The sequence below is a fragment of the Eleutherodactylus coqui genome, chromosome 1 (assembly GCF_035609145.1).
Source record: "Eleutherodactylus coqui strain aEleCoq1 chromosome 1, aEleCoq1.hap1, whole genome shotgun sequence".
Classification (NCBI taxonomy): Eukaryota; Metazoa; Chordata; class Amphibia; order Anura; family Eleutherodactylidae; genus Eleutherodactylus; species Eleutherodactylus coqui.
In genome coordinates, this window is record NC_089837.1 from 73,918,999 (window position 1) to 73,939,862 (window position 20,864).

The 20,864-nt window shown below is 43.1% G+C and overlaps 1 protein-coding gene across 2 annotated transcripts in view; it reads right to left on the reverse strand.

Annotated features, from left to right (window-relative positions):
* Positions 1–19,935, reverse strand: part of ATP6V1C2 (ATPase H+ transporting V1 subunit C2) — a 45,100-nt gene extending 25,165 nt beyond the window's left edge. Inside the window, exons 1-4 of one of the 2 annotated variants that reach the window (XM_066597268.1) lie at positions 19,848–19,935; positions 17,866–18,028; positions 14,407–14,474; positions 1,431–1,516 (exon numbers count right to left, since the gene is read on the reverse strand). In XM_066597268.1, coding sequence (XP_066453365.1) covers positions 1,431–1,516; positions 14,407–14,474; positions 17,866–17,994 — 283 coding nt within the window. In that variant the 5' untranslated portion in view covers positions 17,995–18,028; positions 19,848–19,935. Of the gene's footprint in view, positions 1–1,430; positions 1,517–14,406; positions 14,475–17,865; positions 18,029–19,779 lie in introns of both variants that reach the window. The other variant, XM_066597274.1, reaches the window with a different exon arrangement.
* Positions 19,936–20,864: the final 929 nt, after the last annotated feature.

The window sequence follows — 20,864 nt, forward strand, 5'->3', positions numbered from 1 at the left end:
ACACAGCAATGGCACTGAAAATGGTCACCTGCTGTTATTGCCCATTGCTAAGGAACAATGAGTTGTGCATTTGGTCACATTAGTTGGAACATTAGCCTTGACTGTGCACCGCCTGTTCATCAGAATGATACTTGACATTCTTGATATTTATGGCCACAGGATCCCCTTTCACGGGATGTTTTTCCTTGATCACACCACTCTCTCTATACTCTCCACACTGCTGCACGAGAAAACCCCTCAAGGTTGGCTGTGAAAGCCTGGCCACAGCTAGTCTAGCAATGATGGCCAGGCCACATTGGAAGTCACTTAGATTGCTTGATTTTTCCTATTCTACTATGGATTCACACTGATTCTGATCCACAAAAAACTTGCTCACTTGATTTTATGCTGCACTCCAGGGTCACATGTCTAATTTCCATACAGTGAAGCACAAATCGTGAAAGGGCCGGGGTCTCTAATAAAGTGTCCATTCAGTGTCCATCATATCATGTCCACAAATATCCTCTTAACTGATTTCCTCTTCTATTATAACCTATGCTCATTCACTATTGTAAGACTTTACTTTAATTTCCCCTATCCTCTGGAGTTTTCTTCCTTGCCAAAATAGGCTAGCCTTCTAAACCAATATCTGTGCCCTTGCTCTAAAGTACTGTTGTAGTTTTCTCTTATAACCCCTTTCCCTTGCATTACTATATGACTTCTCTTGAGCTGCCCCTATTCCCTAGAGCTTTCCAACTAGACTATCCCTCTAAACCTAACTTTTATCTCCACTCCATTGTCTCCATTATCATTATAAATAGCATCGGGTGGCTATACATGGGACAACTATCAGTCTAAAAATTTTGCAAAAATGCAATTTTCTGCGATACTTGTAAACATGGGACCCAACAGGAGTGAGAAATCACTGAGTAGTCGCTAGTTGCTTTGTTTCAGATCACTGAAATGAAGAGACTAGAGAGTGACTTCTCAGTGTAAACAGGCAGTCGCTCATTCTTGAATAACTGCCTGTTCACAGTGAATGGAGACCAGTGGCTGGAAGAGACCCCACACGCTTTACCTCCATTCACTGAACTACCATCACTCCTATGGGAAAGCAATAGTCATTGGGATGACTGTCAGGCACTTATGCACCTGACACAACCTACCATCTCTTCCTTAAGTTTGGAACCTAGTTTACCTCCTGATCTTAGTCCGTGATGGGACAGTACTTGTAAGGGAAATTGACTGCAGATATAAACATATCAAGGAGAGAATTTGGCAATGGCATGCATGGGAAATAAACTTTTGTGGCATTTACCTGTAGTCCAGGTCTGATAGGTAGCATGCATAACATCTACACAGCAGTTTGCCATTGAGACTTGTCAATGCTCTTTAAGGTACACCTATACATGCAACTTATGAAGGTACAATGCGGATGTGCTATCTCTCACCTCCATTTGCCAGTAGGTTTTCTTGGGCTTTCTCTGCAGAGTCATTCATTACTTCTCCTATGTACTGAACAATTTTCTTAATTACACTGAGGGAAAATAAAAAGAAAGGAGAGGCTCATGTATCTTCACCATAATATTGGGATTTATAAGGTCATTCTAAACCATTTCATAATTTGACGTTTCACAATACAATATATGAAATGGGATCTTTGCTGGCACAGTTGCAAAAAATGTAAGCAAAACCCTTGGAATTACCTGGATATCAGCATTGATTACTAATAATATGTGGTCTAATTGTTATCTATACTGAATGGTCATTGCATTAGTAACAGCTGGAGTGTGAAATCTTGTGATCAGTGATGAGATACTATGTGATGGGCAATTCACGACCTGCTGTCAGATAATGTGCTGACCTCTGCTCTGTGCAGCAGAAGCCACTGGCATAACTATAGGGGATGCAGGGGATGTGGTTGCACCCGGGCCCAGGAGCCTTAGGGGGCCCATAAGGCCTCTCTTCTCCATAAAGGGAGCCCAGTACTCTCTTCTGTTGTACAATGGGTATGTGATACATTGCTACCAGAGACTACATTAGTGGTGACCGGATAAGGACTTTTGAGAAACCGGTTGAGAAAAGATGACATAGACTGAAACCCTAGTTACCAGGTAAGAATTTTGGATAAACCTGATATACAGGTACTGGACTTTTAATGCAATGTCGCTAATGAGCCAGATACTAAGGTCCACGCACATCATTGCCAACAACTCTCCGCATAGGTCCAGGAAATACATCAATGGAACTTAGGCATATGGCAGAAGGTGGTCCGGAGTGATGAGACCTGTTTCCTGCTGAACCATGCAGATGGCCAGGTCTGCATCTAGCCTAATTAGCATGAAGCAGTATCTCATGGGGGCACCATTGTAGTTCAACAGGCTGGTGGTGGTGGTGTCATGGTCTGGGGAGCATTTTTCTAGCATGACCTAGAACAGTTTCTCATCATACCACAATCCTTGAAGTGAAAGTTACAGGCATCTGTTAGCTGACCATCTGCACCCAAATCTTCAGAAAGTCTTCCCTGACCACAGTGTCATTTTTCAACAGAACAACACTTCAAGTCATCAAGCTCAGATCACAAAGTAGTGCTTGGAGGAACACGACAATGAATTCTGCACACTGCTTTGGTTTTCAAACTCACCAGACTGTGACCCTCAAACATGTTTGGGATATGCTGAAAGGGCTGTGAGATCTGCTCCCACTTCTCTGCAAAATGTGCATCAACTGACGGAGCTGCTGCAGCGGCAATGGGTTGGGTTAAGTATGGATGATGTTCCCCAATGCCTGAAAGCAGTGATCACAAAAAAGGTGGACCGACTTATTACTGAATAGGTGTTCCAAGTGCAGTGATCATTCAATGTAAGTCACACTTATAGATAAACACCAGATTTGTGTTTTGGTAGGGCCAAGTCAGAGTCCTCACCTTAACCCTATAGGGATGCTGTGGAATGACCTGAAGAGGTCTTTTCATGGAAGGCATCCCAGAAATATTGATGAACTGAAACACATTTGCAGGAAGGAATGGTCTAAACTTCATCCCCAATGCATATTAACACATTCTGCCGCAGTTCTCCAGCGCGGCCGATTCACCCAATCAGCTGGCTGGAATCGGCACATGTGACTACACAGCGTGCACGCGGATTGCCTGCAGCAGCCGTGTGCACTACACAGTACAGTTAAGCAGCCGTGTACTACACACTACACTTAAGCAGCACGGGGTTAGGGTTTAGGGTTAGGTTTACGGTTAGGTTTAGGGTTAGTGTTTAGGGTTAGGGTTAAGCTTTAGGGTTAAGGTTTAGGGTTAGTGTTTAGGGTTAGGTTTAGGGTTGGGGTTAGGGTTAGGTTTAGTTAACCCTAACCCTAAACCTAACCCCGTGCTGCTTAAGTGGAGTGTGTAGTACACGGCTGCTTAACTGTACTGTGTAGTGCACGGCTGCTGCTGGCAATCCGCGTGCACGCTGTGTAGTCACATGTGCCGATTCCAGCCAGCTGATTGGGTGAATCGGCCGCGCTGGAGAACTGCGGCAGAATGTGTTAATATGCATCCCCAATGCTGTGCAAAGTGTATTTACAGCTAAAGCAACCCTTTGGTGGGGGTGATTTGCTGCTAAAGGGGGATCTACAGGTTATGAAACTCAAGGGTTCATTTATGTTTTTCCCTGCAATGTGGATGTTTACTTAATGTACTCAATAAAATACATGAAAAGTACTACTCTTTGTGTTTTAGATTGTGTTAAAACATCACTGGTGACAACTTTGGTGCCCCTAGGAGTTATCACTCCTGTTTCTAAAGCCTCCTATGTGCATTAACTTTGCTTGTTTTTAATAATAGTGTCGAGCAGACTCGCTAGAAAAATCTATAATGCTTGGACATATCAGTGGCAAAAGAAGACCCGGCCAGCAAAGGACACGATGGCTGATACTGTCAAAGCTGAAACTGAACTGAAAGAAGCCATGCAAAACCGAAAAACATGGCGGGAGCTCGCCTATAGGGTCGCCGAGGGTCGTGAATGGCTAAACGGCTAACAACAATAATAGTGTCAATCTTCACTGTAGTTCTAGCATTGTATTCATGTCTGAACAATGCTATCACTCCTGCCTAGCAGTAAGATGACTTTATATCCAAAACAAATATCCAATTGTCTTTAGTAAGCAGCAACGTATTTATGGATGCCAACTATGGAGCCTCCAGGGAGAGCCGTTTTAGTGAGAGCTCTGTGGATGCAAGCACTTTCTACAACCTTCCCAACTCAAGAGGTGCAGAACCCCAGAAGTCTCCTACGCAGTGTTCCAGTGTGTAAAGTTTAATTAGACGTTTAAAGTGACAGTACAAAAGTGAGATGGAAAAACACTCAGAGCCCGAGACAAGCCATAGTAAATAAATAATGACAGACGAGCGGACGCACTGAAAGCATCTCCCCCTCTCTTCCTGCACAGGGACGGCGCTGACAGGTTCTGACTGCTTCTGTGTATCCCATAACATAACACTGGTGGCACAGGAAGGGCCGCAGTCCTGCTGCAGGAATCCGGAGCAACCCTGGCCTGTCTGCAATCCATGCTCTCTGCTTAAGGCCGGCGTCACACCAGCGTATGCGCAATTGTGCACGTCTTAGCGCAACGTTTTTGCACTATGAAGGAGGCTTTTTTGCAGGCGTATTTTACTGTATTCTCTATGCCCCCACGGGACATGTGCATTTGCATGCGGGACTCACCGATTGAAATGGCTAATTCATCTAATGAGTTCTTTTCCCAGCACAATTACGTAGTGTTGCACGCATATCCTTGTGTATTGTGAATGCATTTGCGTACCCTCCATTGACTTCCTCCGAAATGTGTGCACAAAATACGGAAATGTGTATGAACCTATTGAAATCAATGGGTTCTGTTATCTGCGTATTGCGCACAAATTTTGTGTGTCCAAAAACACGTGCGAATATATCCATGTGAAGCTGGTTTAAAGGTGGTGCTATGAAGTAGTGAGTGCCGCAGGTCAGGGGCCAGCTGTCATGGACAGCTATTACAGAAGTGTATGAAACTAAATAAAGAAATCAAAATCACAGAGGTGAGGGGGAACACAAAAACATATTTCACTGGAAAAAAGTCAAAAATGCAATACCTGATAAGGTGCAGAGCAGGCACGATACCCGCTAAGCAGGCACAATCGCCATAAGTCCGGCACCGTAGGTTCGGCACAATGGCGGTAGGGTCGGCACAATAGTGGTAGGGTCGGCACAATGGCCGTATGGTCAGCACAATGGCCGCAGGGTCGGCACAATGGCCGCAGGGTCGGCACAATGGCCGTAGAACCTAACAATATGCAGCAAGCCAAACTATAAACCAGAGGAGCTAAACTGTCCACTGCAGACTTATATGCAGCCACCCACTCAACCCAGCCCAGAATGGGGAGGAACGACTGCATGCAACTAAATCTGCAATGTGAACGATACCACAGAAGCCAGCCAATAGATGGCTGACATAGCAGTGAGTTGCCCCGTATTTTAACAGTGGGCGCACTGGCTGACATCTTGAGCTCCCCCAGAAGTCTATAGCAAACTGCATAAAGGAACTATTGATACACACTAAATAAAAAAATCACGTTCCCCACACAAAAAAGCCTTTTCTAACAACCTGGTGAGCAAGTTAACATACAAAATAAACGAAGCAAAAAGAAAATAACAAAATATATAAAAGATAACAACAAGGGTGGACACCCACTGGCATTTTTTTCTCCACTGTGATGCAAGACTAAAGTTAAAGTCTCGCATGGCAGTGCGAGAAACAAATCGGCATGATGCCGGGATATCAGCATCACGCCAACATATTGCCAGTCTTTTCAATGGGGCCAGCGGCAGCAGCGCTAGCCCCGTTGAAAAGAGATGGAGAATGCCAGGGACTTCTGCCACAGCTGTGACAGGAGTTTCCTTCATCCCCACAGGAACCGCGGGAATGAAGGAATCCTCTGCCACAGTTGTCACAGCTGTCACAGCTATGGCAGAAGTCCCCAGCATTCTATTCCATTGCTTTCATTGAAATCAATGGTTTCAGCCAAGCCCTGCAGTAAGATTATCGGGGAAGGGCTTGAAATTTAAGCCCTTCCCTGATAATCAGCAAAAAGTGATTAAAAAAATGTAAAAAATTATTACTCACCTCTCCTGTTCTCAGCCGCGTCCTCCTGCTGGCTCCCCGACACTGCTATTAAGCTCTTTCAGCAGTCGGGGATTTAAAAATCCCCGCCTCCTGAAAGGGCTGTGCAGATTGGCTGAGGGCTCAGCCAATAGCAGTTTATTCATTCTAAAATGAATTTAAAAAATGCATTTTTTTCATAGAGATAGGGTGAACAAAAAAGTGAATTTCTGGCGTTTTTGTTTGTCTGATGTTGTTCACCATGCGAGTTAAATAATGTGTTACTTTGATAAATCGGAATTTTACAGATGCAGCAATACCAAATGTATATTTTTGTTTTATTATTTAGATTTTTTTTATTATAAATATGGTAGGTTCTTAATTTTTTTGACAATGAATGTATATTTAATCAAATCATAACCCTAAACCCCCATTATCACGCAAAGGTGATCACTCAAAATTCATTCAAGAGATAGAGAGAATGACAGTTTGAGTGATTATTTTGCATAGCCTGCTAATGGGCACTAATACCCTTATTAGCTTCATTTGCATGTAAATGAGCCTCCCTTCCCTGTATGCACATAACAGCCAGTGATCTGTTATCTGCATACAATCTCTTTGTTCTGCAGCTGGACTGCTGCTGAATATAGTGTTATCAGCGCTCCTGTGGAAAATCACAGGGTTCGGTCCCTGCTATCAGCTTTCCGTCCAAGTGATGGATTTTAAACTCAACTAAAAATCATCATTCGGACGAAAAGCAAATAATGGTAGCATTTACACAACGATTATCGCTCAAAAGCCATTGTTTGATCAAATTTTGAGCGATAATCGTTGTGGCTAAATGGGGCTTAAGTCTTCTCCACTTTGTCACCACTCTTCCTCATGCCGCCAAATCCCATCACCTTCTCTACGATACCTCAATGCACCCAGCAGTCAATATAAACTATCCATTATATATATCAGACACTCTTCCTCATAGTTAGTCAAACAGCCTCTTTTTGATATATCCCCCCTTTCCAAAGCGGATCTATTATTTCTATGACAAAATCTTCTACTATCGGGGGGGGCAAGCTGCAACCAATGAGCAGTAATCAGATTCCATGTCTGATCCAAAGCTCTCTGAATTTCCAACATGTATACCTAACAACACTATACATGTTCTGAGATTAAGATTAGGGATGAGCGAACATACTCGTTTAGGGCGATTTCGCAAATGAGCACCGCTTTTTTCGAGTAACTGACTACTCAGGCGAAAAGATCCGGGGGGCGGCGTGGTGGAGCGGGGGTAGCAGTGGGGAACAGGGGGGAGCCCTCTCTCTTCCCCCCCCCCACTCCCCTCTGCAACCCCCAGCTCACCCCCGGCTCCCCCCAAATCTTTTCGCCCGAGTAGTCAGTTACTCGAAAAAAGCGGTGCTCGATTGTGAAATCGCCCTAAACGAGTACGTTCGCTCATCTCTAATTAAGATCAATATGAATAAGAAATATTTTTTACATTTTCTCTAGTACCCTATTCCAAAATCCACGTTACTGTATATACTCGAGTATAAGCCTAGTTTTTCAGCACATTTTTTTGTGCTGAAAAAGCCCCCCTCGGGGAAGGCTTAAAAAAGCCCTTCATATTCACCTCCCAGCTGGCGTCTGTGTCTCCGGTGGCGGTGTGGCAGGCTGCTTGAATTCTCTCCGCTGTCATACCCCCCCCCCCCCCCGTCCTCTTTGCTTGGCTCTGTCATCCCCCACCGTCAGCGCTGTGTAAGTAAGAGCTGTGATTGGATCACAGTCGGTGCTCGATCATTCACAGCCAATCAAGCTGCTTTAGAATTCTCCCTGCTGTCATCTGCCTTCTCGGCTTTCAAATCCCCTGCCGTCAGTGCTGTTTAAGTAAGCGCTGTGATTGGATCGAGCGCCAGCTGTGATTGGCTGGCGCTCAATCCAATCATAGCGCTTACTTACACAGCACTGACAGAGCCAAGCAGAGAGGACGGCGGGGGATGACAGCGGGGAGAATTTAAGCAGCTTGTCGCACAGACACAGATGCAGGCTCGGAGGTGAGTATGGAGGGGTTTTTTTTTTACCTAGTATATGCTCGAGTATAGCTCGGCGTATACTTGAGTCAATAAATTTTCCCAGTTTTTTGTGGTGAAACTTATTGTCTCAGCTTATACTCGGGTCGGCTAATACTCAAGTATATACGGTATTTTACACAATCCCAGACCATGTGCATAAAATCTGCCCCACTCATGTAATATTTTGGACAGTCTGAGTTTAATCTAATACCCATGTTAAACAACTTTAATGGGGTACGATAAACTCTCCGCACTAAATACAATGGCAATACTCATTAACCTTCAGATAGAGATATCATTGGAATCATACGCAACTCTGCGGCCCATTTATCTTCACTAATATGGCTGAAATCTATTTTCCATTTTTCTTTTGCCTTTATTGGGAATTGCTGTAAATAGTAAGAAAGCATCTGTCTATGTAAATAAGATGTTACACCCTTTGTAGCTCCAGAACACCCAAGAAAATTCACCAAAGGGTGTTGAACCGTAAGCACAGATACTGATCGGGTCTGAGCATCAAATGCGTGTTGTAACTGAAGGAACTGGAAAAAATAACTATGGGAAACATCATAAAGCTCTCTAAATTGTTCAAAGCTATAAAAAAGAACCCTCTATTCTCCCATGGTGAAAATCCCTCTACTTTAAAAAAACTTCTGACAACTTACCTCCTGTAGTTGGTGTGGGCTCAGAAGCTAAGTCGGAGCCGCTTCTTACTGATAGCCAGCCTCCCATTACAACAGCGGGGATCGATAAGAACAACAATTTTCACTGTTAACCACCTACATGCTGCAATCTATGAAGATTGCAGCATCTAAAGGGTTCATAGAAAGAGCGGTCTACCTCAGTGATGTCATCAGCACATTACAATGTAATCGCAACCGGATACCAGATACTGGCGTCCCGGCTAGCCATGGCCTATGATCGCTATTGTAAGTACAGAAGTACTGCAAAGCATTATCATGGTGATCAGAGCTGTATGGTTCATGTCCCTTACAGGGATATAAGAAAAAAAATGCTTTCCCTAATTTTGGTGCCAATAAAAACTGCAGCTTGGTACACAAAAAAACAAGTCCTCACGGAACTCCGTCCATGGAAAAATACAAAAAGTTACGGGACTTTGGATGCAATGTTGTGGAAAAAAGGTTTTTATTGTGCAAAACGGGAAAAACCTAAATGAAAAAAATTATTTTGCTATCATCATAATCATACCGACCTGCAGAAAAAATGTATCATGTCATTAAATAATGCTGGAAAAAAAACAAAACAATGGCACAATTGACGTTTTCTCTCCCGACCCTCAACAAAAAAATTAATAAAAGTTGTACAATATATTATATGTACCCTAAAATGGTACCAGTAAAAATTATGATATGCCACACAAAAAGCAAGCGTTCTAATGGCCATGTCAAGACAAGAATTAAAAATTTATGCCTTTTGAAAAGTGGAGATAAAAATCCTCAAACAATCGTTGTGTCCTTTGGGCCAAAATAGTCCGTGTCATTAAGGGGCTGAATTTATCCCACAGTTTAGTTATTAAAATTGTCCCTTTTTAACTCCTCTCACATAACGTTATAGGGGGGCTACAACCTATAATTTTAAAAAGCAATCTGCCATTCAATCCCACCCCAGTTCTTTCTCTTTATCATTTCAACTGTTGCAACTGAGGAGCCAGAAAATATATCCAAACATCTGGAATTCCCAACCCTTCAGACCATTGATCCCTTTAAAGGGTCTCCAGTAGAATTCTAGCAGGTTTCTTATTCCATAATAAACTCCTAAATATCGTATAGAATCTAAAGGCGTTCAGGCATCAAAACCATTTTGATAAGATTTCCTTTGCCAATTATCAATGAGAGAGGATTCCAGACCTTGACCTTATCCTCAAACTTTCATAACAATGGAGGCAAATTGGCAGAAATATAGTCTTGAGGTCTAGAAGATACCGCAACTCCCAACTCATTGATGGGGGAAGTATACAATGATTCGTTGACCCCTTTCCCCTATGGGATGCACATTTATCTCCTGCAGAGTCAGGGTATGTATGAAGGGAGATCGCGGGGTGATCTCCCTCCATGCAGCGTGAGTGGCGGCTGTTTCTTACAGCTGACACCCATTAGCAGCAGCTCCAATAAGCCACACAGCTGATCGGAGCTGTTATCCTATTAAATGCCGCTGTCAGAATTAAATACCCCGAATGATGTTCAGGGGTCCCTTATGGCCCCTCCCCTGATGAGATCGCAAGGAGCCATGTGGGTGTCAGGGCATTCGGGGGGCCTTCTGAAAAGCCCCAGGGCTATCTTAGAAGAATGCCTATTAAGCCATGCCTGTGGGGGGGCTTGATAGACTGCCTGCCCGATCGCAGTATGATGTAATGTTACGGCATTACATCATACTGCAGGAACGATCAAAGCATCTCAAGTTGTTGTCCCTTCTGGGGACTAAAAAAAAGTAAAAATAAGATCAATAAAGTTTTACTAATTATTAAAAAAAAGTAATAATCGGAATCGAATGAAACTTTCTCAGTGTAATTGTAACGTTGATATAAGTAAGTGATTACAATATCAGAACAAAGGGATCATTTATTGCGGAAAACTGATCACTTGAAGGTAGGCTCTAGCACCCCGCTGCACCACGTCTAGCTTGGATACAAGATGTGATACGGGCGGGCATGGAGGCTCTAGTACGCTGTTGTACCACCTCTAGCTTGGATATAAGATGTGATACAGATGGGCAAGGAGGCTCTAGTACCCTGTTGTACTGTCTCTAGCTTGGATACAAGGTGTGATATGAGTGGGCATGGAGGCTCTAGTACCCTGTTGGGCCGCCTCTAGCTTGGATACAAGATGTGATATATGTGGTCATGGAGGCTCTAGTGCCCTGTTGGGCCACCTCTAGCTTGGATATGAGATGTGATACGGTCGGGTATGGAAGCTCTAGTACCCTATTGGGCTGCCTCTAGCTTGCATGGAAAATGTGATACAGGCAGGTATGGTATCCTGCAACATATTGGTCAACATTTACTGTAACTGAGCCTCTAGATCGATGTCGAAGTTGGCATCCCAGATGATCCCATACGTGTTCTATTGGCACAATTATCCTTGTGTGTGTGGTCGAGCATTATCCTGCTGCCTCTTGGAAGCCGCCATGAGAGAAACACATGTGGCTGCAAGATGTCCTGAACATATTGCTGAGCTGTCATTGTCCCTAGTACCACTACTAGGGGTGACCGAATGTCATATACGATGGCCTCCCAGACCATCCATTAAGGATTGAGGCGCTCACCCCTAGGTCTCTAGACATGAACACGGCCATCATTAATGCTCAAACTATACCTGGATATATTGCTGAAGACAACCCGGCTTCACTCTGTTGCAGTTCAGTTTTGTTGCTCACTATGCCACTGCAAACGGAGGCGATGATGGGTGGTTGTCAAAGGCAATACACATCAGGGGCATCGTGAGACAAAATGTCCTTCAGCCAAATGCATGAAAATGGTTCCAACAGACACAGGGGTGTAACGATGTCGCCACTTGTCTCTGGATGACGGACAATGAAATAGTTGAAGCTGCTCGTGCTTGTCCAACAATCAGACGATCCTTTCTACTGGTGGTCTGTTGGGGGTCCTGAGCCAGGTCACCTTGTGTGCCCTCACACATCCACTGGTCACAACACCTCCTAATAGTCTCGTCAGAACGACCCGGGTGACGGGATATTCGCCGATATGACCTTTCTGCTTCTGACATTCCAATAATGCGCCCTTTCTTAGATTCTGGTGTAACGTCCCGTAGCAACTGGAGACATGAGGTGCACGCTGAGGAGATAGTGGGAGTAGAGATGGCACTTGTCACAGTGGCTCTACCAAACTCCTCCCTAGAAGGGCACATGTAACCTCAGCCAAGGCACCACTAGGCCTCTTCCAGGCCACGCTGGGACAGCGGTTACCTGAATAATGGTGTGGTGGACCTGAAGAGTTTGTCACGCGTGATGCCACCGTTTCTTTACCCTGTTGGATATCCGGGCAAATAAGAAAGTCCACACACAGTTGAATTGGAAACTTCAATCACTGGAAACGGGCAGTGACTGGAAGTTTACTTATCAACTTAAAAACTTCACACACCAGTGCAGGAAAAAAAAAAATTCAAAGAGGTCAGTGAGGAGAACACACGATGAAACTGGGCCTGCAGTCTGAGTTATCTGTATGACTCCGCTCCGGGACAGACACACCGGAGGTGGACAAAACACTCCACTGATAACAAAAAGATTGTATAACCAACAGCATACGGAGATTAAACAACCTCCTGATGTTCTCAAAGCCCAATATAGGGCTAGGAGAGATTATGCAGAGCTGGGTTGGGTCCGGATCCAAGGCCTAAATGAACATCAAGCATAATAGGAAGACCCAGCAGCATTCAATATTTTAAAGGTCCAAAATTTATTCCTCCATGTTAAAAAATGACTGGCAACGTTTCGACCTACAACCTAAGGTCTTTGTCAAGCACTCCACTGACACTCACTTGCAGGTGGACACTTGAACACTGCACGGTGGCTCCTTCTCTCACTCTCACTATCACTTAAAGTAGGGGTCCTGGAGTTGGAACATCAGAGTACCTCTCCTCTGCTCCCATTCTTCACCACCCAGAACGGACGGACCACCCCTTTTGGCTTGCACTCATATTTAAATCTCACATACCCCCATGACATGACAATGGGTTACAATTTCCAGACATATCCCAGACATTCATAGACCTTAACCTCTTACATGCTGCAGCTGTGCAATACGCATAACTAGAGACAAGACAATATGCACAGTGCATCCAAACTGAAGACATGACATGTATGACAGTTTTGGAGGGGCCAGATATATAGGCTTCGGGCCACTACTCTGGTAACGGGGTGAAATTTCTTCTCTGTGTCGTAGAGGCATCTCCTGGTCAACAAGCTCTACACGAGCGTAAAAAGAGGTCCACTATATACAAGGAGCTTCTGAGAGCCTTTTTATAGACCAAGGGTGGAACCACCTTTAGGCCTCCTTCCCACGAACGGATTTCCGCCGCGTAATTCGCGGCGAAAATCCGCTGCGTTGCACGCAGCTATTAGGTTCTATTGAACCTAATAGCTCCATGCTCACGATGCGTAATTCCACCGCGGAATTACGCACCGCGATTTCTCCCGTCCTCACCCGCAGCATGCTCTATTTTCTGCGGGTGAGGACGGGCTGTACGCACTGACGGCTTCCATTGCAGTCAATGGAAGCCGTCCATTCACGCTATCTCCCGCTGTAACCAGCGGGAGATAGCGTGAAAAAACGCTTTCCCGCCCACCGCCGAGCGTCATATGACGCCAAATGACGCGGTCCGGCCGCGTCACGTGACACGGCTGGTGACGCGAGAGCGGTGGGCGGTGACGAGCGGTGACGCGGCGGTGGTGGGCGGGGAAGCGATTTCACGCTATCTCCCGCAGGTAAGTATAGGGGCTCTGGGGGGCGCCGTGACGGGCTTCACAGCGGAATATTACGCTGCGGAGCCCGTCACGCTCGTGGGAAGGAGGCCTTAGGGCCTCAGGTGCCAGGACCGTTCATCTAGTCACATCACAACTCTAAGCATTTGTATATCTGCCTGAGATATAACTGCATGCTGAGTCTTGCAGCAAAATGACAGACAACTCCTTCTAGGTGCTTGTTGTTTTTTTTTACAAAGAGTATAGGTATGATTAATTGTATTGCTCTGGTGGGCTAACAGTATGTTCTATGCATATTATGCTTATGTATGTATAAATGTTTTGAAATTAAGGGTTAATTGTATTTAAAAATATAATTTTAATAAAAATGACCTCATTGAAAAAAAAAATCATGCTTATTTGTGTGAAATTTCTGTGACCATATCTGAAAAAGTTAATTCATACAGATAAAAATCGGCCCATTTCTTGTATTCCTACATAATGTAAACTGCACTAGAGCACAGCTCAAGGCACATAGTACTTTCACTCATTGGAGGAGGTCTCTACATGCAGACCCCATCATCAAAACGTCTGACATGTCAATAGTTTTGGAATATGCATTTACAATTTCACCATGATTAGTATAGATACACATAAACACAGCCGGGGCTGACCCCAACCAACGTTGTTGAGTTCTGGATCCAGAACTAGTCAAGTGAGGGTCTAGTTCAGTCAAGATTTGTGTGTATGTAACAACAATAGGCTCCCTGACGTTGTGTGCAGTAAACACGAGATGTTGTACCTTTCAGCAAAGACGTCAAGTTTTCCCAGATCATCTGAAAGTCCTATGAGAGCGTCCAAAGTCCCCACCTGAACAAGAATGGGATGGGTGTTAGACATGTTACCTTATCAAAATTATCTATCTCATATCTATCTATCTATCTATCTATCTATCTATCTATCTATCTATCTATCTATCTATCTATCTATCGCCTATCTATCTATCTCATATCTGTCTATCTATCTATCTATCTATCTCATATCTATCTATCTCTGTCTATCTATCTATCTATCTATCTATCTATCTCATATCTATCTATCTCATATCTATCTATCTATCTATCTATCTATCTATCTATCTATCTATCTATCTATCTATCGCCTATCTATCTATCTCATATCTGTCTATCTATCTATCTATCTATCTCATATCTATCTATCTATCTATCTATCTATCTATCTCATATCTATCGATCATATCTATCTATCTATCTATCTATCTATCTATCTATCTCATATCTATCTATCTATCTCATATCTATCTATCTATCTATCTATCTATCTATCTATCTCATATCTATCTATCTATCTATCTATCTATCTATCTCATATCTATCTATCTATCTATCTCATATCTATCTATCTATCTATCTATCTAATATCTATCTCTCTATCTAATATCTATCTATTTATCTATCTATCTCATATCTATCTATCTATCTACTATCTATTTATCTATCTCATATCTATCTATCTCATATCTATCTATCATATCTATCTCACATCTATCTATTTATCTATCTCATATCTATCTATCTATCTATCTATCTCATATCTATCTTTCTATCTATCTATCTCATATCTATCTATCTATCTATCTATCTATCTATCTCATATCTATCTTTCTATGATGAGTTCACTCCTCCTCCAAACATATAATAAAACTAATGTTATATGTGAGACACATTGCTATATTCACAATGACTGTGTAATATCACATCATTTATATGGTAGCAAACACAATACAAGTAGCAATGCTTGTTGGGAAGGGGAGGAGGGGTTAAACTTCCTATATCTGTCTATCCATCCCCCATTCTTGTCTGTCTCTCTTTCTCATGACTCTTTTCCTCATCTGTCTTTCCTTCACGTTTGTCTCATTATTATCTTTTGTTCTCCTCACTCTTTTTTTCCTTCTCATCTCTCACTTTCTATTCCATCGTTTTCATTTATCTTTTCCACATCTTTTCTCATTCATCTTTCTCATCTCTCTCCTTCTCATCTATCTCTTTCTCATCTTTTCTCATTCATCTTTCTCATCTCTCTCCTTCTCTTCCATCTCTTCTTGCCTCTCTCTTCCCCTTTCTCACCTCTCTCTCTTTCTCCTCTGACATCTCTGCACCCGCTGTATGTAACCTATCTGTGACTCTACAGACAACTTCCAGCGTTTCACAACAAATAAAAAATATATTTTGGAAACAAACCGAAAACACAGGAATATCCTAGTAAATGGCCATTAGAGAGGCCGGAGGACAGGTGACCATTGTTAGATACTGAGTGGCGCTGCTCATATCTGTCACATACCTCTTTATACTTATAGTTCTAATTAAAGGAACTTTATGGTAAAATGTAAATAAATCCTAACTACTGTATCATAAAAAGTTCTAAAACTTTGTAACATACTGTGTGATTCGGTTCCTCAGCATTCTCAAGGTTTCTGCCTGCTGTCAGAGAAGGGAAGTGATGTAACCTCCAGAGTCTGAAAGCTGTCCTTATCTAGCTGTTTGTTAAAATGTATCAGAGTGATGTATTCACATGGGTGAGCGCAAGAAACTCGGACCGATATCACGCTTGTAAGTGATGTTCACTGAATATGCCATTTTCACGTGCGTTTTCACACTTGTGGAAATCACATACATTTTCTATAACAAAATGTAAAAATCCCATTGCATTTGCGAGAGTGTGATGCGTTTTTTTCTCACCCATTGGAAATATGGGCAAGATTTCTGTGGACTCACATAAAAACAGAACATGCTGTGATTTTTCTATCTCATAGTATCGCTGTGAGAGAAGAAGAATCGCACATGTAAATACCCTGTTTCCCTGAAAATAAGACATACCCTAAAAATAAGATATATCATGATTTTCCTGAATTTTTGAGCATGCAAAATGATTTTTCAGGCTTTTTGAGGATGCTTGAAATATAAGCCCTACTCCAAAATCAAGCCCTGCTAACAGTTAATTAAAAAAGTCAATTTAAATAGTGTCCAGGCAGCTATACATGTAAAAAAGTTAAACCTTTTTGAACAAAAATTTATATAAGACACTGTCTTATTTTCGGGGAAACACGGTAGACCCATTAAGAACACTATGGTTTATTTTAGTGTGAGATTTATGCGTCTCGCAATGCACAAAGCACGTGTGAGAAACCTGTTTATGTGAATGCACCCTGAGGGTAACTTCAGACGACAGTATTTTTGCATGCTTTTGTGTGCGAGAAATATACGCGCTCAATGCGCAGAGAATAGTACCCACTGATATTAATGAGTTCGCTCTCAGGACGCTTTCATACGGTCGAGAAAATCTCTCATGCATATGAACATACACATGACTGATCGCATTGTGGGAAAACTCATCGCATTGTGGGAAAAAATCGTGCCATGTCCTATGTTTGGGCGTTCCCTCAGATTTCCCATTGTTTTCAATGGGGCTGACAAAGGTATGATGCGAGGTTTCCCATGACTGCGGCAGAGGATTGCTACTTTCCTGAAGTGATCCGAGGTGGTTTTAACACAAAAACACTTTGCCCCCGTGCGGACATCACATGTTGGCGAGCGACACTTCGCGCCGAGTTTCACTGCCCGATATCGCACTTGCCCGTCTAAAGTTGGCCTCATGACTGTTTTTCGCAGGGGCATTGCATGCGCACACAGGTCCTATCCTATCTTTCTGCGCACTGTGCAGCAAAGTCCCCCATAGAGGTCTATGGCAGGTGTGCAAATGCGCAATACGCTGCGCAATTCCATGAAAAAAAGAACGCTTCTGCACCTCATTAGGCTAGATAGCCTTTTAAATCAGAGCGGAGGTATTTTGCACGCACATCTGTACAGGCCCTGCGTGTTCAAAAAGTACAGTACTATGCGTCTATACACAAGCACCTCGTTAAGTGCGCAAAAACATTGCACTGAAGCTTGTGCAACTGCGCATACGTTCACGTGACGCCGTCCTAAGTAATAGCTAATGGCCTAGCGTCAAGGACAGTAGAGGGAGACGTCCTTAGCTCATGCAAGATGACATATAGTGAATACAGTAGTAACAACCCGCCAGCTGTTTAAGCATCAGTAGTGGGTTTCCATTCAATAACAGCAAGCAGAGATCTTGAAATAATGAGGAATCAAAATGATACAAAGAACTTGTTTTTCTCTACTGAATTTCCCATGTTGGTAGCAATGCTCTATGAGATATTTGGGCAGTCTGTCCTTACCTTCAGGTCAGGTATGATGAACTTAGCATTTTCGGACAGGTTGGCTTTAGAAGTGACCGTATACATCCTATCCAGAGCGGCTAAATTTGTCTTATCACCAGGAACCGAAATTAACCAAAACTCCGACATTTTCCAATGGTATGATGCGCTTCAGACACTGGAACTGAATTAGTTAATAAATATCAGTCAGCTGTTCTAATGTGTCAGATTGTAACATATGAATATACAATGTAACATACAGATACTAGACAGCGCTGTGGCAGTGCAGATATGGAGGTGCAGAAAGCAGTTGACACATAGATCCCTGGTGCTCCGTGTACAATCCACTTCTCACATGCCGGCGGATTGGGTGTCTTGTACCTGTGATATTACCTGAGGTGTGGGATTACTGACATCTCCGGCCTGGAAGAGGTGTCAGAGAGACGGCTGGCGTGACACAAGCAGATGGAGCTATCAATACTGCGCCAAACCTTGCACGGTTTAGGGAGTAAATAGATGGGCGCATGCACTAATATGCTTCCCGCTACATAGCGCATTAGCCAAAGAACCATTGGTTTGATTTTTTGACTATTTTTCTGCGCTATTAGGGTGACTACCCACTACAGTTTTTTTTCACTGCGAAATTCGCAGCGTTTTTTTTTCTATAGGGGTCTTTCCAATTTCACGATAAATTGCGATTTTGCGCGATTGCGATTTTAACATTACAAGTCCCATAGACCCCTGCAGAAAAAAAAACGCTGCGAATTTCGCAGTGAAAAAAAACTCTAGTGGGTAGTCACCCTAAGGGCTCCTTTCCACTGGCGATAGCGATATCACTGCGAGAAAATGGCAATGTTAAAATCGCATCGCAACGCTGCAAAATCGCAAGCTTTTGCGTTGCGATGCGAGAATCTGTTTTGCCATTGCACTGTATGGGCAACAGGAAAATGAAAAACGCTGAAACAATCCCCCTGCTGCGATTTTTAATCCTCGCATCGCAGCTTGCCCTTAAACATCGCTAGTGGAAAGGTTGTCATAGAACAACATGTGTGGGACTTTCCTGCGAGAACTCGCACCCTCGCATCGCACTGAAAACGTGCGATTACCTCGTCAGTGAAAAGGAGCCCTAAGGCCTCATGTCCACGGGGAAAATCAGGCCCGCCGCGGATTTTCCTGCGCATTAGCGCACCAAGGGCCTTATAGACATCACTCAATATGCATGCAAGCGCGCAATTCTATGGGAAAAAGAACACATCTGGATCTCATTAGGCTATTTTAAGTCCCACGCATGTGAAGTATACCTGCGTGTACCAAAAGTACAGTGCTGTGCACCTATATGTGCGCATATCTGCATCCTAATTCACAGCTCAGGTACGTTGTGCTGAGACGGGCACGTTTGTTCATTTGTGCGTCTGAAGCCGCCCTCGTTGAGAGAAAAAAGGGACATCAATTGAACCTTCTTCCTTTTTTTTTTTGCACACGTGAAAAATGGATGAAACACGTACAAAAACACACATATGCAACCAAATCGCATGCAACGTGCACAAGAAGGGAAATCGGTTTCTTCACACTCCATCACATAAATAAACTTTACTCAAATTAGGAAAGGATCCCCACTTCTATAATTATATATAGTGTACATTAAACAAGCAGAAAAGTAGCAACATTTACCTTCCCATGCAACTTATAAAGTGTATAGATACATATGTATATAAATATTGTATTCTTCCCACATAGGACATTTGAAGTGCGCATCTATCAAACTAGGCTGCAGACAGTCTGGGACTTGTAGTCCCCCAACAGCTATAGCCGGTTGTGTGTCCTTGATGGGATACATGAGTGCGATACCTAACGTGATGTCCAAACACACAAGTATCATGTTCTAATACCCAGACAGGTTACACCATGCAAGAGATGATATAACAAAGCCCATACTTGTCTGTCACTGGTACGGAGGTGAGCAGCTGCGGATCTACCTGCTGATGTTCAGTGTCTTGTATTACCTGGGTGTATCGTTGCCTCCTGTGTGCTGTGCCAGTCCCGGGCACCTCCTTGCCGCCTCCTCTCCTGCACACAAGTGCTGCACTTAGCAGTAACCTCCCTTTAAGCGAGGGGCAGGAGAAGGTGGCACCTGTGTGACGTGACAGCCCAGGGCTACCCCTGCAGGCGTTCAGCACACTCCTCTGTACACCTCCACTCCTACTGTCCGTGTAGTAAAATTGCTGGGCATTTCACTATATATATATATACCCTGTTTCCCTGAAAATAAGACATAGCATGATTTTCCAGAATTTTTGAGGATGCAAAATGATTTTTCAGGCCTTTTGAGGATGCTTGAAATAAAAGTCCTATTCCAAAATTAAGCCCTGCTTAATTAAAAAAGTCAATTTAAATAGTGTCCAGGCAGCTATACATGTAAAAAAGTTAAACCTTTTTGAACAAAAATTAATATAAGACACTGTCTTATTTTCAGGGTAACACGGTGTGTGTGTGTGTGTATATATATATATATATATATATATATACATATAGATATATGTATATATATAGATATAGATAGATATAGATATATATCAGTTGCTAGAAGAAGTGAACCCTTTGGAATTAGCTGGGTTTCTGCGCTGATGACTAACAAAATGTGTTCTGATTACCTTTTAAGTCACATGAGCGTATGCGCCAAAACGCTCGTGTAAGCGCATTTGCACTGTGAAACATTTGCGCATAGTACTGTACACTTTGCACTCGCTGGACCTTTTCGCATTGCGCCGTGATTAAAAGGCTCTTTAGTCTTCTTAGTTCCAGGTGTGTTCTTTTTTTATGGACTTGCACAGCATATAGTGCATTTGCACGCACATTGACAGAGACCTCCATGGGACCTTTTGTACACAAATTTGCACAAAAATCGGGAAGCTGCATTTTTTGCACGCACATCATGAGAATGAACTGATTGAAATTAATGGGTTCTATTTTTTTGTTTATTGCGCACAAAGATTTGGGGGGTTCCAGAAAGACATATTTGC